This window comes from Telmatherina bonti, assembly GCF_933228915.1.
Source record: "Telmatherina bonti genome assembly, chromosome: 20".
Classification (NCBI taxonomy): domain Eukaryota; kingdom Metazoa; phylum Chordata; class Actinopteri; order Atheriniformes; family Telmatherinidae; genus Telmatherina; species Telmatherina bonti.
In genome coordinates this window covers 6,784,896-6,802,277 of record NC_136618.1, presented here as the reverse complement: position 1 = coordinate 6,802,277, position 17,382 = coordinate 6,784,896, and the positions used below count along the sequence as shown (strand labels likewise).

The following is a 17,382-nucleotide window of genomic DNA, read 5'->3' as shown; positions in this document are numbered from 1 at the left end:
AAACCATTTCATGAAACTTCACTCGCTAAAAAAATGAATCAATCACCATCAGAGAGGGTAAAGAATAGACAAGCAATTTAATACGGAGAAGCGTATTATTAATATTATTATTAATTAATAATATTATTATTAATAATAATATTATTATTAATAATATTATTATTAATATTTTTTAAGCGTCCACTGCCCCCTCAGCACGGAATACAGCTGACAGCTTTGATTCACGTACTGGGTCGGTACACCAGCCACATTTGGCTCCAGCCTGGATGCACTGCCCGCAGTATCTGGCAGAGGCACTGACGCACTCGTTCCCCTCTGTGGAAAACACAAAAGGACAGTAAATCAGAAGTCAGATGCAGTTCACCTGACATCAGAAGGATGTTGCGACAAAAACCTCACCTTTCTGTGCATTACAATCATAAAAGACCAAAAACGTCATCAAGATCAGCTTCAGGTCCATCTACAAAAAAGACAACAGAAAGCACAAGGACATATGTTTAGCACAAACAATCTGCTGCAGGGGACTGTGTTTAATTGTTGGGGGGGGGCTGCCTATATATCTATCATTTCACAGGACAAAGGAGGGTCCAGAAGAGTGAGGAAGAGTATGCCAGAGATAACAGATAGTATCTGTAAATGGCCTGGCTATAATTGGAGCTAATCAATTATCCTGTGATGGGGTGGGGGGTGGGGGGGGACGCTATTCTCAGGCTGTGACAGAGTAAAAGGCAGCTACTTCAATTCAGACCACTTTTACACACAAACACACACTGTGGCCCCTCCCACCCTAACCGTTTACTGTAAACACCATCAGCTCCCTTGACACCGACCTCGTGTTTTTATGTTTATTGATCTCCAGTCAAACTACAGGCTCTTTGGTCAGACTATGACCATGAGAGTAAAGTTCACGACTTAGTCATGGATAAAGGACCGCAGCGCTGCTATTTGCACCAAAACTGGTTTGTGACCAGTGGGTGAAGCTGAGCTCCAATTTGCAGTTGTTCGGTGATAATTATGATTCTTATTGGCTCTAAATAAAGATTGGAAAAACATTTCTGAGCAGTTTGCATGACGATGAGATCTTCTGACATAGAAAAAACTCTTCAGGTCATGGTAATGATGGTGCAATGTTGAGTCACAAATCAGTTAAAAATCTTTAAAAGGTTGCATCATCCAGCGGTGACAGAGGTATCTGTCCTTTAAAAGCCAGCCGGGGCTGTCGTACCTTATGTCTTAGTTATATAGCATTATTAAAATATTTTAGCACATAGTTTTTCAATGTTTTACAGTGATCTGTATCATTTGTGGAGCCAGAGTACAAGCCACCATCATGGCGAACAACAGCTACCAGAGTGGAGAATATGTACAAGGAGAGCGCAGCAGAACTGAGGACTGATTAGCAACGCGTGGACAAGGTGGCTGTTTTTACAGACTCGTGGACAGCTCTCACATGGAGTCATATATTACCATCACTTGACATTTCATTGAGGACTGGGAGCGCAAGACCACTGTCCTTCAGACAAGCCGTACTGATGAGCGGCACACCGCAGAAAATATTGCGGACCACCTTAAAGCAGCTGCCGGGGAGTGAGGCGTGGTGGGGAAGGTGTCCACCTGTGTACAGGACAATGCCAGTAATATGGTGGTGGCAAACAAGCGTTTCCTTGAGTGGGAATCGGTCCCGTGCTTCTCTCCAGCTTGCAATAAAAGATGGCTTCAAGATAGCAAGTGGCTCGTTGGTGCATGTAGCAGGCTTGTAGCTCGTTTCCACCACAACACAGTGGCAACAGCTGCCCTGAAGAGAAAGCAGGCAGAGCAGAACCTCCCAGACCACAAACTGATCCAGTACTGCCACACTAGGTGGAACTCGGTGTTTGAAATGTTTGAGCGGCTTTTGGAACAAAGATGGGCAACTGGCAGACACTCGAGGATATCTTGCCTGCAGTGTGCAACAACAGCTATGTGTAAATGGACTTGTTTTTTTATAGCGCTTTTCTAGTCAAAGCGCTTTACACTACTTGTCACATTCACCCATTCACACACACACTCATTCTACACACTCATACCCCGATAGACACATCGGGGGGCAGTTTGGGGTTCAGTGTCTTGCCCTAGGACACTTCGGCATTTCGGAAGCCTGGAATCGATCCCCCAACTTACCAGCTGAAGGACAACTGCTCTTCCTCCTGAGCTACAGCTGTGTAGTGAATCCCATGTTTGCATCCAGTTACGTCCAGTCTCCTGTCCAGGCAACTAAAGCCACAAGGTGGAGAGTCAGCCAAGGTGACTGAATTCAAGACCACAGTTGCCAACTCCCTGAGAAAGCGCAAGTCCCCCAACAGCACAACTAACCCTGGTCATAATTTGATCCCTTAAACCCCCATAAACAACAATTCATTGTAATCTAATGGAATTATGGGTATTTAGATAACATACATTCCATGTTATTAAGCTACACACTAAGCTTTAAAAGCTACAATTTATTTTTCGCACGCAACGCAGCGCTTATTGCCCCTGCTCTGGATCCCAGGCACAAGCACCTCCGTTTTCTGGACCCAGCCATTCGTGTAGCCGTCCGAGAAAGACTGACTGAACTCTACCATAGCTTCCAAGAACAGCCCAGCTCATCCGGTGATCTTGATGTTCAGCCTCACACAGAGGAACATCGCCCAGCATCCTCTCAGTCCCAAATCACAAGTGCCACAGCACTTGACACATTGTTTGGACAGGATTACTGTGCAGCCGGCCCCGAGGCTGATCACAACGAGTTGGATCAGTACTTCAAGGAGCCCTGCATCCCAGCCGACCAAAACCCCTTGGAGTGGTGGCAATGCAACGAGACCAGGTACAGGAAACTCAGTGTGCTGGCGAGGCAGTACCTGAGCATACCTGCTACCCCAGTACCAGCTGAAAGAGTATTTTCAACGGTGGGACTAATTTTAAATCGCCTCCACACTCGGCTGTCTCCTGAACATGTGGTTATGCTTATCTTTTAAAACAAGAATAAGTAAATGAATCCATGTCAACCAAAAAGGCCTACGGTATGGACGGCTACTTAATGTTGTTGCTTGTATTATTTTGTTAACTTAGCCTATTTTTATTAGATGCCATCGTTAAGTTGAACGTAGCCTATTCACGGCGCATCATCGTGTAATTATTTTCCACGGGTTAACTGCTCGCTTAAAATGCCGTAATTTAAGTTTGATTTATTTATTTTAACAAGACATATTTATTTTAACTTTAAATTTATGATTTAGGCTGTTGATTGAGATTCAGGCTATGAGTTAAGCAACACAGTACAGAAGTCCATACAGTCCGCTACAGCTGTGATGTTTGACAACGGAACGTTATGACGCAATTGAAGTGCCTGTTGCGGTTGTTCAATAAATGCATTTGAAATTGCACTTGATTTCCTCTGTTGGCCATCTATTTAAATGTGAAAGTAACAGATAGTGAAGTTCTCCGACAGTCAAACTGCCCGCATCCTTTTTTTTTTTTTTTTTTTTTTGTACGCTTAAAAACTAGGCTATATGCGAGTAATCGAGTGCTCGTTCATAAGGTAATGAGAGTACTCGAATATTGAAAAAACTGAAAATGTCCATTCCTATTTGTTGCCAATATGAGAAGTAAGAAGCTCCTTAAGAGTTCACAGGTAATTTTAATCCAATTGTGGCAAAAAATAGATTTTGTTGCTTGTCAGTAAGTTATGGAAAAATAATCTGATTTGAAAATGTACAGCTGTACAACAGCTATATGTAGCTAACACAAGATATTTTATCGACTGTAGATACAGATTTTCTCCTGCTCTGAATAATGTGTAACTGCTGTTAGACGTGTAGAGGATTAGACCGCTTTTTTAAATGTAATCACAGCACCTTATGCTAGGGTAATTAGCCATGCTAGACAGGTGAAAGTTATCTTAAAAAAGAAAACAGTAAAATAGCAGCTCCAAAGTTGACTATTGTAGGAAGAGACTCCAAAGCAAAGGTCTCATGTTGCATTACCACAGATCAGCCGACACAGAAATCAAATTAATATCTGGAAAGAAAAGCTACTTCCTGTGTGGCTTAAATCACAAACTCATGGGAAAAAATTCAAAGAAAATTTCTGTAGAAGCTGAAGTGTGAAGGGTTGATATTAAAGCATGAGGTCTGAATTAAAGTCAGACAACGATAAAGTGAAAAAACTTTTTTGTTTAAGTATAACTTTTCTTAACCACTGGTTAATGTCGGCTCTTTGTTGAGGCTTCGTTAGACCACCATGATCCCCGTTGGTAAGAGACTGACGGTGGGTGTTGACTGAAGCATTCCTGAATACCTGTGTGACTGTGCTCATTTATAGAGAAACAGAAGACCAGACAGCCTGTCTACAGCCCCCAGATTAGATCGGATGACTGGAAACGGGCACTATGTGCCGGATTCCCATTAGATTTAAGTTTTATTCTTATTTTAAAACTTAAGTTATTTCAGTTTGTGTTATTTTGTCTTTTATAAACTGTGAACCCAAACATCTGAGGAAACAATTTTAGTTTACATTCTTCAGAAAACAAAACCATTCTTCATTCTAGCTGAGGTTCTGGGTTCAGCTTAGTTTACTGTCCCAAGGAATCATTCAGATGCAAACTAAGGCTGTAAAATTCCCCAGAGATGTGTCAAGGAAAAAAAAAGTCTTTAATCCCATGAATCTTTGCAGCTGAAAGGAGGAATGTTGCGTTAAAAACAAAACACTACAACAAAACATGGAGGTGTGAAAGAACAGCAAGTAGCAGAAATACTGGCTGCTTCCATGTGAGAAGCTTTTAGTTTCACGTTTTAATGATATATGCTGTAAACTTCTGTCTGGGGTTTGTTAGAGTGGACACTCAGGACACATCAACATCAACCGTTTGAATCTGATCCTGGTCCGATTGATCAGAAAGTCACTTCATTTGAGGCAATTGGTTCAGATCTAAGAAAAGGACTGGGTCCACCTACTGATGCAGGTTTCGGTCCGTTTAAAGCAGAACAAATACAGGAATCTGACTGCAAAACAAAGTGCATTGTGTGTTCAGTTCACGTCAATGCAGGTAAACACAATCATAGCATACACATGTGGGATAATAGACAAGTCTGGACCTGGAACACCAGGACCTGATGCACCCGGACCACACTGGTAGCAGTGTGTGCTAACAGTGTGTGCTAACAGTGTAAGGTAATAGTGTGCTAGCAGTGTGTGGTAGCAGTGTACGCTAGCAGTGTGTGTTAGCAGTGTGCTAACAGTGTGAGGTAATAGTGTGCTAGCAGTGTGTGGTAGCGGTGTGTGTTAGCAGTGTGTGCTAGGAGTGTGTGCTAGCAGTGTGTGGTAGCAGTGTACGCTAGCAGTGTGTGTTAGCAGTGTGTCCTAACAGTGTGAGGTAGCGGTGCGTGGTAGCAGTGTGTGTTAGCAGTGTACGCTAGCAGTGTGTGTTAGCAGTGTACGCTAGCAGTGTGTGTTAGCAGTGTGTGCTAACAGTGTGTCCTAAAAGTGTGCTAACAGTGTGTCCTAAAAGTGTGCTAACAGTGTGAGGTAGGGGTGCGTGGTAGCAGTGTGTGGTATCATTGTGTGGTAACAGTGTGTGGTAGCAGTATGTGCTAGCAGTATGTGCTAGCAGTATGTGCTAGCAGTATGTGGTAGCGGTACGTGCTAGCAGTATGTGGTAGCGGTACGTGCTAGCAGTGTGACATAGCGGTGTGTACTAGCAGTGTGATGTAGCGGTGTGTACTAGCAGTGTGATGTAGCGGTGTGAGGTAGCAGTGTGTGGTAGCAGTATGTGCTAGCAATATGTGGTAGCGGTATGTGGTAGCGGTATGTGCTAGCAGTGTGACATAGCGGTGTGTGCTAGCAGTGTGACGTAGCGGTGTGAGGTAGCAGTGTGTGGTAGCAGTATGTGGTAGCGGTGTGTGCTAGCAGTGTGACGTAGCAGTGTGAAGTAGCAGTGTGACGTAGCAGTATGTGGTAGCGGTGTGTGCTAGCAGTGTGACGTAGCAGTGTGAAGTAGCAGTGTGACGTAGCGGTGTGAGGTAGCAGTGTGACGTAGATGTGTGAGGTAGCAGTGTGTGGTAGCAGTATGTGGTAGTGGTGTGTGTTAGTGTGTGGTAGCAGTATGTGGTAGCGGTATGTGCTAGCAGTGTGAGGTAGCGGTGTGTGGTAGCAGTGTGAGGTAGCAGTGTTAACAGTGTGAGGTAGCAGTGAGAGGTAGCGGTGTGTGGTAGCAGTGTGAGGTAGCGGTGTGAGGTAGCGGTGTGACTTAGCGGTGTGAGGTAGCGGTGTGACTTAGCGGTGTGACTTAGCGGTGTGACTTAGCGGTGTGACTTAGCGGTGTGACTTAGCGGTGTGACTTAGCGGTGTGAGGTGCCTGCTTAAGGCCCATTTCTGCTTCCTTACAGACGTAAATGGGGACATTGTTTCAAACTGAAGTCACAGTCTCTGAATGAAAGATGGACCATCACCATCTTCCTCTCTGCGTTTATCTAACTGTTGTCTTCGGCCTCAGACTCAGACATCAACACACACCTGAGCTGTGACTTATGGTAGCTCAGCGTGTTTCATGGTTTTTCCTCTATCAGTGCTGTCGGTCGCTGCATGGCAGACACTGTGGTGCGTGACTCAAACCGTCCGCTCCTCAGACATTCCTGAGAGTCTGAATGCAGCTTGACCAGGATAGTAACCTGCAATCCAGCTGCTGCTGTGGGGAAACGTGAGCTCCACCACCCATGATGCACACATCTACATTTGTTACACGACCGTCACTCAGCAGTCTGGTAAACTAAAAGAACCATCAGTTTAATGTGTTACTGAATCAACTCCACACATCTGCTACTACTGTTGGACCTCACCCTGAGATGTGGAGGCAGCTGAAAACAGTTAACACACTCATCAACATTCATCCCAAAACTCTGATGTCGTCCGAAAACCCAGCTCAGTTACACGGAGAAACTGGAGTTTCCTCTGTCTATATTAGCAAACCCATGTTTAACTCTGCCGCCACCGAGCTCTATCACATCATCATCAGCGTTTCAGGACCAGCAGTGTGTAACTGTGACGGTCATGTGACCCTCCAGCTGGTCTACGGAAGTTTTCCAGCGTTTCTCTGTCCAGGAGGTTTACAATCCAGACACAACATGTAGTGTTTATTCAGAGACTCTAGATGGTAAATCCACCATTATTTATCACATCTTCATCACCATCACTACCATGTTGCTAAGAGACCTCTATTTCCACCTGGGCATGATGATGAAGACACTTCCTGTCAGACTTTCCACCAATCAGAGAGCTTAAACTGACGGTAACGTCCAATCAGGAGCAGCCAAAGATCAACAAGTGATGAGAAAAGCAGGAAAATAATGATCCTCTATGGCTGAAATAAAGCCAAGAAGACGTTTGGGATGCAGCTGAGGTGGAGGTGCTGCAGTGAGGACAGCAGGTAGATAGTAGCAGGAAGTTGTGTGGAAACGAGTCTTTATGCTGCTTTATCTATTCATACATTCATTTTACATCATTTTAGCCTCATAATCTGTCAGCTGAGGCTAAAACATCACGTCTGCAGGCTGACTGGGGGTGAAAGGTTCTGCTTCTACAGGCAGTTTTACATAAAACATCCAACAACATGGGGAACAGAAATAGCAACAGAGAGCAGGAGTTTTAAGGGTTAATGGGCAGAAGGATGAAGGAGCAGAACAGCTTTGCACACTAAAGCATGCAGTAAAGACGTGGTGGCAGCGCGGAGTCATGGCGTTCTTTGTAGCGGGGGGCCTTGTGCTGCTCTTACTCTGGGAAAAGAAGGAATGGAAAAGGAGGAAAAACAGGAAAGGGCGGTCCGTAGCAAAGAGGGTGAAAGAGTAGCTTCGAGTCCAAAGGAAAAGATCAGACTTTCCTTTGCTGAGTGAGCCGTTCCCTCCTTCATTCCTACAAGTCCGGCTGATCAGCAGCTTCATCAGAAGTTATGGGATATTTACGGGTTTGGCAAAAGGAAAAACGTACGGAGCAAGTAAAGGCTGTTAAAATGTGTTGTTATGCTACTACTGTCTGCATCCTCCCTCGCTTTCTGCTCCCTCATATCCCACACAATCGAGCTGTCCAACCCCTCCCAGCATGAGCCGAGCCAAACCAGTGGCCCCCCTTTGGCTTCACACGCCCTTCAGCAGCGCAGTCGGGAACATGTCTGGGACGTACGAGCAGAGAAGCTGAAGGAGAATGCCAAACAGTGTCTGTCTGCATCCAACCCCCCCCCAACAACCATCATGAGGACCCTCTCACCGCAGACAAAAGACATCAGACTGTCCTCTGAGGGCGTGACCGGGGGTTTGATACTCCCAAGTGTTCCCACTCGTCTCCGACCTCTTCACCAAACAGAGGCAGAGGGACGGCTAGCGCTACGTTAACACCAGCAGAAATGAAAATATAAGCATGACTTTTCCATACATGGATGATAGAGATGGACGACAGACGTCAGCATAGTTTCCATATTACAGCAGCATTCCAGCTTCTACGCCGTCCCTGAACAGGAGCGGCTCGGAGAAATGGAAAAGAACAAGTGTTTGAGTAGAACAAGAGATTAAACCAGTCGACGTAAACAACGGCAGATTATGATAAGGATGTGAATCTAACAACTCAAGATACAATTCCATTTGACGATTCGATTCAGAATCTATTCTAGATTCATTTGTTTTGATTTATAATCATTACACTTAAGTAAAAAAAGGCTCTGATTTCCCAGTAACTTCCTTCTTCTATCAGCTAGAAAGAACAGAAATTATTCGGACCAATTCGATTTAAATTGCGACGTGTACGAAACTTTTGTTCCTCGTCTTTATCTTCATTTCATTTAGTAAAAAACACCACAGCAGCCAGACCATCATTCTGCTGCTATAACGCCCAAGCACACAAGGAATAAGATGCATAAAAATGACAAAAAATGTTATAATGGATTATTTTTACTTATTTGAGAAACAAAAATTGATTTTTTTTTTTTTAAACAAAAATATCGATTTTAAACTTGTGAAGCAAAAAAATCCCAATGTTTGGTTTGATTCCCCACCCTTAATAAATCTGTGTGGTAATATAAGAGCGGCTGACTCCTCGCCACATCCACTGTTTACATGACCAACTGGAAGTAATCAGATTAATGCAACTATCTGATCTGATGTGTCTACATGCACTTCTGACAGGTGATACTCAGAAAAGCACATTTTCTGGTTAATTTCCAGATTTCTTCTGGGCTACTTGTTTGCATGGTGACATGAGACCAAACATCAGGTCTTTCCTGAACATGGCGGCGTCTGCGGACTTAGCATTAGCTGCTAATACGCTCTAAAAAAAGGCGTGTTTAACTTTGTTACCCCGACTTCCTGCTGCATGGCTCATGATTTGTTTTTGTCTTCTGGTTGAGCTGCTTCTGACGTTTTAACGTAAGAAGTTTTGTTTCGTGCACATGCTCAGATGTAAAGTTTTTTCTACAGACCTGTGCAGGTCTAAAAACACTGTTGGGGAACTATCTAGAGGTGTTAATCTGATTTCTTACCATAACGTGTCTACATGCACCTCTGTCAGGCTATGTTATGAGAACCCTGGTCTACATTTTACCATCATTTATCAGGTTTCTTTTGGAGAAATTGTGCACGTTGTGACATAACTTCCTGTTATTTTCAAAACATTCAGTGTTGACTGAACATGGTGGCACCCGGGGTTTTAGCATAAAACAGAGTGGACATGAACGCTTTATACTCCAACTTCCTGCTGTTGGACACATTGGTGTTTTTGTTTTATGTTCTGCTCCAACTTGCGCCTTTTTTTTTTTTTTAAAGGAATACTTCTTACCAAACGCAGACATAAAAAGACATCAGGAGGAATTTTAGGTGTGTTGAAACAAGGTTTAATACTTTTGTCCTCCTGCAGTCTGCCCCAACTTCACGGTAAATAAAGTAAAACATTAATCTGTAAAATGCTTTTGCAGGCTTGACTCTTTCATTAGCAGCTAATGCTAATGTAGCAGCGAGCAACCACGATGGCTGCCCAGATGCTTTGAAAACAACAGGAAGCTACTCTGAAAGAAACTCCGTAATGGTGTGACAAGGTTTGTTTTGCATGTTACGTTTCAGGAGTGCATGTTGCCGCATCAGATTACATCCATTTATCTGATGTAATCTGATTACGCCTGTTTACATGCACACCAGTAATCTGATCATAAGTATAATCTGCATAATCTGATTATTTATCAGATAATAGAAGCTGTCTGATTGTGAGAAACCTGATCACATGCGGTTGCATGTTACCAGGTTGGCTCAAGAGTCATCCACAATGAATTTATTTATTAATCCCCTTTTAACTTTTTAAAGAGTTAACAAAAATACCTAAAGTGGGGAGTGAACATGTGGAATGTCAGTAGAGATGCGTCATGAACAGTTGGATGTATAAAGATGTAAAAACACACCTTAAAGAGTCTTAGTTACCATCAGGAGAGGTGCAGCACATTCACTGCTAATCACAGCTAATTAGCCACATAAAGATAAGGGAAAACCAAGATGGCGGGCCATCACAACGTGCACACACACATGGAAGCAATGCAGTCTGAAGCTAAACACATAGAAAAACACAATGTTGTGTAGCTGAAGGATGTCGGAGTATAAACGTAGGTCGGTGATATAAGCAGTAACAAAGTGTCCCATCCCATGGTCCATTAAAGTCCAAACAGTAGTAATACACATAGAATGAGTCATTATACTAAAACAGAAAATACTTCAGCAGCACGGAGACAAACTGCTGCGATGCCGACATGTAAAAGCCTCATCAGAATTTATTGTCAAACATCTCTTTTTAGCTCCGACAGAAAAACGTCGGAGCAGCAGGTGCAGCAGGTGAGATTCAACCATGGACTGTATATAAAAGATGGGCAGAGCCTCCACGACGTCACCCGTAGGTTTCTGAAGAGCTGAATTGAAGCTCGGTGGGCGGTTCCTACCATCACCATCTTGGCAGGGGCATGCGTGTCGTCTCTCCCGGAAAATACAAACATGGGCAAAGAGGTGGAGCTGAGAGGGGGGCTGTGAGCGTCATGGTGGATGATTGACATCAAGCGAACTCCGAGCTTTCTGTAGCTAAGAGCTAACCGAGCTAACCCGGAGATAACAGGAGCTAACCAGCTAACGGAGGTAAGCGGGCTAAAGCTAAGTCACGTTGTTAACCGGCTAAAAACCGCGGTTGTTCTCCGTTCTTCTGACTTGAAGCTGGAGATTGGGTACCTGTCAATCAAAAGGACACGCCCCTAATTATTTTTGAGATTTTGAGATTAAATTAAATTAAATTAAAAAATTCACTCCCCCCACAGTTTTCATGAAGGTAAACCTGACCTATTAAACCTAAAATGTTTTTGTACCAGGCTGTAAACATGTTTATTTCTGCTGTAAACATGTTTATTTCTGCCATGAAGTTGGTCTTTTTAACATGGGAGTCTATGGGGATTTACTCTGTTTTGCAGCCCCTAGTGGATGAAGGGGGAACTGCAGTTTTATACACTTCCACATAGGCTTCACTTTTAACCACCAGAAGTTCTGTCCATCTTTCATATACGGTGTATGGATTCAACGCAGACGGCCGAGTCAGGCTGCAGGTACGGCCGAAGCTCGCGAGGCAACAGGTCGAGTCACAGCAGGAAAAGCCACTTAAAACATAAACGTTCTGAATTATTCAGTCTCAGCTACGGTTGACTACAAACATCTGTCTGAGCGATGCGTTCATGAAGTATTTATTAGCTTGGTAATAACTCTGTTGCTTGTAAATAAAACAGACATATTTGCGCAACAGATGACAGAAATGATTTCGCTATTTGTACAGTTATATCAGAGAAGGGAACAGATGGAAAACAAGAGGTTTTGTGTTTCTAAACAACAAACAGGCCAAATTACAGCGACGTTCTGAATCCAGATCCATCCATCCTGGTTAGTGACTTTATGTTGATTTAAAATGAGCTTTGCAACACGGTTATTAATCTTTAATAATCTGGTTTAACTCCAGCTGGAGTTTAATCGACTGCTGGACACTGATTAACAGGGACATTATGACCCCTCATGCAGCGCTCTGCAAGTTGTTTTATACGCTGTGAAAGTACATTTTTTACTTCTGAAACTGATTCAATTTCCTGTTAAACTTTTCATTCAGACAGAAAATGATCTTTTTTTCTGTCTTGCCTTTGTTTTGTCTGCTGCATTTCTAAAAGTAAGACATCCTGACTGAAGCTGTGCAGCATGAAAACATATTTTCTGGTATTTTACAGCAGCTTCCATCATGTTTCCCAGGAGGTCTGTTCTGATTAATGACTGAAGTAATAAGGTCCGTATCTGAAGCCTGAGTTCCTGCTGTATCAGTAGCTCCACAGTCTGCCGCTGCTTTTCACAGAAAACACTAAACCTTTTCCTCCTTTTGCTTTTCCTCTGCCTGCCAACATTCCTCTTGTGTTTGGCAGAGACTGAAGATACACTTCTGAAGGGGGCTTATGGCCTTCAGAAGGCTTTCTGTGATGTTTTTAGTCAGAAAATCTATAACACTTAAGCAGAGACGGTTTCTTTTCGCGACCAAAGCAAATTTACATGGAACAGCGTTTCTATTGCGTCTTCCAGCAGCAGCTGAGTGGAAACAACGGAGGAAAATCCACAAACTCTGGAAGAAGGCCAAAGTAAGACTGCTGGGATAGCAGAATATTACTGAAACGCAGCCCTCACGTCCTCCTGACAGATTCTGGATGGGTCACATGGGAGGACGCCACCGTGCAACATTTAAACCAAACGTTCTGCTAACGTGCACATCACGTTGCACACGACACCAACAGCAGCAGAGTACAGGTACTTTTATCAGGTCTGGTGCTGCGATGAGCCTCTCATTAGACCAGCTCTGGTCCTCCAGGGCCACAATCCTGCAGGTTTTACATGCTTCCCTGCTCCAACCCACCTGACTCAAACCAATCAGTCATTGGCTGTTGGATCCATTTAATGAAAGCCAGGTGTGTTGCAGCAGGTATACATCAAAAACCTGCAGGCAACAATCATCACCCAAAGTAATCAATCAAACTAGATATGAATTCAATCCCTGTCATGCTGTAAATAGTTATTTTCCCATCATGCACCTGTGGGGTTTAATAATGGCCCTTTAGAAGAAGTGGATGGAGATCAGGTTCTTACGGTTCATTAATCCGAGTTATCGGGTTCAGATGATCACATAAACCCTCTCAGGTTCAAAGAGTTTAAATGTTTATGCTTGAGGCGCTCCTCCGTCCTCTCAAGTGCACGTGTGAACAGTAACGTGCATGTTTCCAGGCGACATCAGATAAAACTGGTTTGTAAATCAGCCTGAATGAATCTGACTAACTTACCCCCCGGAAGACACAACCGTCTCAATGAGAATATCAGCTCGCCTTGCTGATATCTCTGCATGGATGAAGGCTCGCCACCTTCAGCTCAATCTGTCCAAGACAGAGCTCATCGTCTGCCCAGCCGATCCTTCCTTACAGGATCACACTAGATCCTACGTCCGCTGCCTCGAATCTGGGTGTCATGGTGGATGACCAGCTGACCTTTAAAGGGGTGCTATGATGGTATTTGGAGTTTTCTGAGCTTTCTACAGTGTTACAGTGTTGAATCCTCATCAGACATGTGAACACACTATTTTTTATCACCTAAACACATGTTTGAGTTTGAGTTCCAGCACGCTCTCCGTTCGGTTTCCATGGTGATGAAAAACGCATCGTTTTAGAGTTTTTTTTCTACTTGGAAATCCTTGTGACGTCCCGGGGGATAAGGTTCGGTGATTGGTTACCTTCTACTGGTTAACAAGGGCATGTACAAATACATCAGGCGGGTGGAAAACGTGGGATAAAGTTATTTCCAACGATGGCTGGTGAGTTTACCAAAGAGAGACATCCTGCTGCATTCGTTGCTGTGGGTCGCTGTTTTCCACTTCGTTTTCAGGCTCTGATTCAGGTTCCAACATGTAGGGCTGTATGCTATGTGTTGACATTGTATTTATTTTTTTTTTTTATTGAGTTCATATTAGCCTAATCCTTCTGTTTATGAGACGTTACAATGACGGTGAAAGCAGCTGCGGTGGTAGGAGGCGGGGCTTAATGCAGAAGAGTCTCAATCCACTCGTTTTGCCCACAGGCTGATCTGACAGCCTACGGAGAGGGTCGGTCTGAAGTAAATAAAGAGATTTGTGAAGATAGCTCGATCAATCCCAGCCCTTCTGGTCTCAGAAATAAAAATAAATTAGCCTGAAATGCACATAATAGTTCCACTTTAAGGTCCATGTTGCCTCGGTTGCCCATACCTGCCGATATGCTCTCTATAACATCAAGAGAATCAGACATACCTGACAGAAAACACGACTCAGCTGTTGGTTCATCTCACACATCGATTACTGCAGTTCCCTACTGGCAGGTCTGCCTGCATGCTCTATTAAACCTCTACAGATAATCTAGAACACCTGCTGCGCGTCTGTTTTTCTATCAACCCAAACGAGCTCATGTCACTCTGCTGCTAATCGCTCTTCACTGGCTTCCAGTCGCAGCACGCATCAAATTTAAAGCTTTGCTTCTGGCTTACAAAACAATAACTCAAACGGCTCCCGTCTACCTTAAATTCAATTCAATTCAACTTTATTTATACAGCGTCAAATCACGGCAATGCCATCTCAAGACGCTTTACAGACAGAGAAAAAAAACATTAAGAAAGCCAATTCATAACAGCCTATATAAGGAAACCAGCAGATTGAGTTGGAGGCTCCAACTGAAAATCTCTCATCCTGAGCAAGCACACTGGCGACAGTGGGAAGGAAAAAACTCCCTTTTAACAGGAAGGAAACCTCCGGCAGAACCCGGCTCAGGGACAGGCAGCCATCTGCCTCTTCACTCCCTAATCCAGACCTACACTCCCTCTCCACAGCTACGTTCCACCAGTGAAAGATGCCTCGTGTTACCACCACAACGTGGGACTAAATCACCAGCCAGACTCTTTTCCTCTGTTGTGCCACGATGGTGGAATGATCTCCCAAACTCTGACCGCTCTGCAGAGTCCCTGTCTACTTTTAAGACCCAGCTGAAGACTCAGCTCTTCAAGGAGAACTTCTACACTTAGTATAGCTGTATTTGTTAGAAAGTTGGAGAACTTAGCCCAGTTCTTTGCAACAAACTTTATGGTATTAATTCTTTGTATTATGACATAGGTGATATTATGGGATGGGAAGGGAGTAAATAAAAAACAAAAAAATAAATAAATAAAACAAAAGCCTGTAGCACTTCATGGAAGGACCTGCATCGAACTGGACAGTCCACCAGCACCTTCCTACGATGTCCTCTACTGTTTGATTTCTTGCTTGTGTTGTTCTCACTCAAATGTAAGTCGCTTTGGATAAAAGCGTCTGAATGACTGTAAAATAGAATAGAATAGAACTGAAAGGTTTCTATATCCTGCACACGCTTCACAGCGATCCTATCAAAGCCGACACGGAGACGGCTTCAACAGCCGTTTCCACATCCAGCTGTCAGGATGAGCTGTAGACCTGCTCGGGAATCTGCAGGAGTTTCCTGGATGTGACAAGATGAGCTCAGGGCTAAAGTCTGAGACACGTTGCCCAGTAAGCCTCCACAAAACCCCCATGCATGCCGAGTCTGCCCTTTCTGAGCTGAAACACAGGAAGCCAGGCTCCGTCACACAGAAAGATGCCTGGAAAGCGGTCAATCTCCCTGCTGAGGCGATAAAAAATGGCCGATATGGCGCTTGATGGGACGATAAAGAGAATGCAGGACAAAGAATCTCAAACAATGAAAGTTAAACCAGCAAAATAACCCGACACGGATTCCTTCTAAATCTGCAAACATCAGGAGAAAACACGCTGCAGACACAAACTGGAATGTGGCAAATATTCCCAGCTGTGAAGAGATGATAGAGATGGGAATAAACAGAGTTTCAGCAGAGATAATGGCTGAAGAGACGTGCTGAGAGACGTTTGCAGGCCAAACGTTGCACGTTTCATACATGCAGCATGATGTTAAAAAGTCTGGCTGCTGATGAAGAGCCTGAGTTGTACGTCTAACATTCAGCAACATATTTTTCTACCATTGAAGAAGGATTATTCTCTGACTACACTCATTCATATGAAAAACTCCAGTTTTACTCCAACTGCAGGGATGTGTTTGTTCCTCTTACAGAGTGGAGGCAACCTTGTAAAGTTATTAACCAAAGATGTGTTTCACAGCAGCTGCAGGGCTGGAAATATGAAAAGAACCGGTGTGTAAGTGGTTCAGGTTTGCTCCTCTTCAGCAGCAGCTTGCACATCTGCAGAAAACCAGAGACACTGAAAGAACTTCTAGATTAAATCCGACTGATGATCCTTTCTGCTCCGTACACATCACACGGTGACACTGGCAAGAGTTGCATGTTTATGTGGATTAAATCCCAGATGGATGCTTTACATGCATGATGTCCAGTCAGCAGCCGAAAACAGAACCCTGGGAATGGAACATGGACGTCCAGTCAGAACCCTGGGAATGGAACATGGACGTCCAGTCAGAACCCTGGGAATGGAACATGGACGTCCAGTCAGAACCCCGGGAATGGAACATGGACGTCCAGTCAACAGCCTAAAACAGAACCCTGGGAATGGAACATGGACGTCCAGTCAACAGCCTAAAACAGAACCCTGGGAATGGAACATGGACGTCCAGTCAGAACCCTGGGAATGGAACATGGACGTCCAGTCAACAGCCTAAAACAGAACCTTGGGAATGGAACATGGACGTCCAGTCAGAACCCTGGGAATGGAACATGGACGTCCAGTCAGAACCCTGGGAATGGAACATGGACGTCCAGTCAGAACCCTGGGAATGGAACATGGACGTCCAGTTAGAACCCTGGGAATGGAACATGGACATCCAGTCAGAACCCTGGGAATGGAACATGGACGTCCAGTCAGAACCCTGGGAATGGAACATGGACGTCCAGTCAGAACCCTGGGAATGGAACATGGACGTCCAGTCAACAGCCTAAAACAGAACCCTGGGAATGGAACATGGACGTCCAGTTAGAACCCTGGGAATGGAACATGGACGTCCAGTCAGAACCCTGGGAATGGAACATGGACGTCCAGTCAGAACTCTGGGAATGGAACATGGACGTCCAATCAGAACCCTGGGAATGGAACATGGACGTCCAGTTAGAACCCTGGGAATGGAACATGGACGTCCAGTCAGAACCCTGGGAATGGAACATGGACGTCCAGTCAACAGCCTAAAACAGAACCCTGGGAATGGAACATGGACGTCCAGTCAGAACCCTGGGAATGGAACATGGACGTCCAGTCAGAACCCTGGGAATGGAACAT

At 44.3% G+C, this 17,382-nt stretch overlaps 1 protein-coding gene across 2 annotated transcripts in view; it reads right to left on the bottom strand.

Moving 5' to 3' along the window:
• The window catches only part of itgb1a (integrin, beta 1a), a 46,374-nt gene that overhangs the window by 18,057 nt on the left and 10,935 nt on the right, over positions 1-17,382 (bottom strand). For both annotated transcript variants that reach the window (XM_079259560.1, XM_079259561.1), the window contains exons 2-3: positions 400-460; positions 230-315 (exon numbers count right to left, since the gene is read on the bottom strand). In XM_079259560.1, the coding sequence (XP_079115686.1) occupies positions 230-315; positions 400-460 (147 nt within the window). The remainder of the gene's footprint in view (positions 1-229; positions 316-399; positions 461-17,382) is intronic.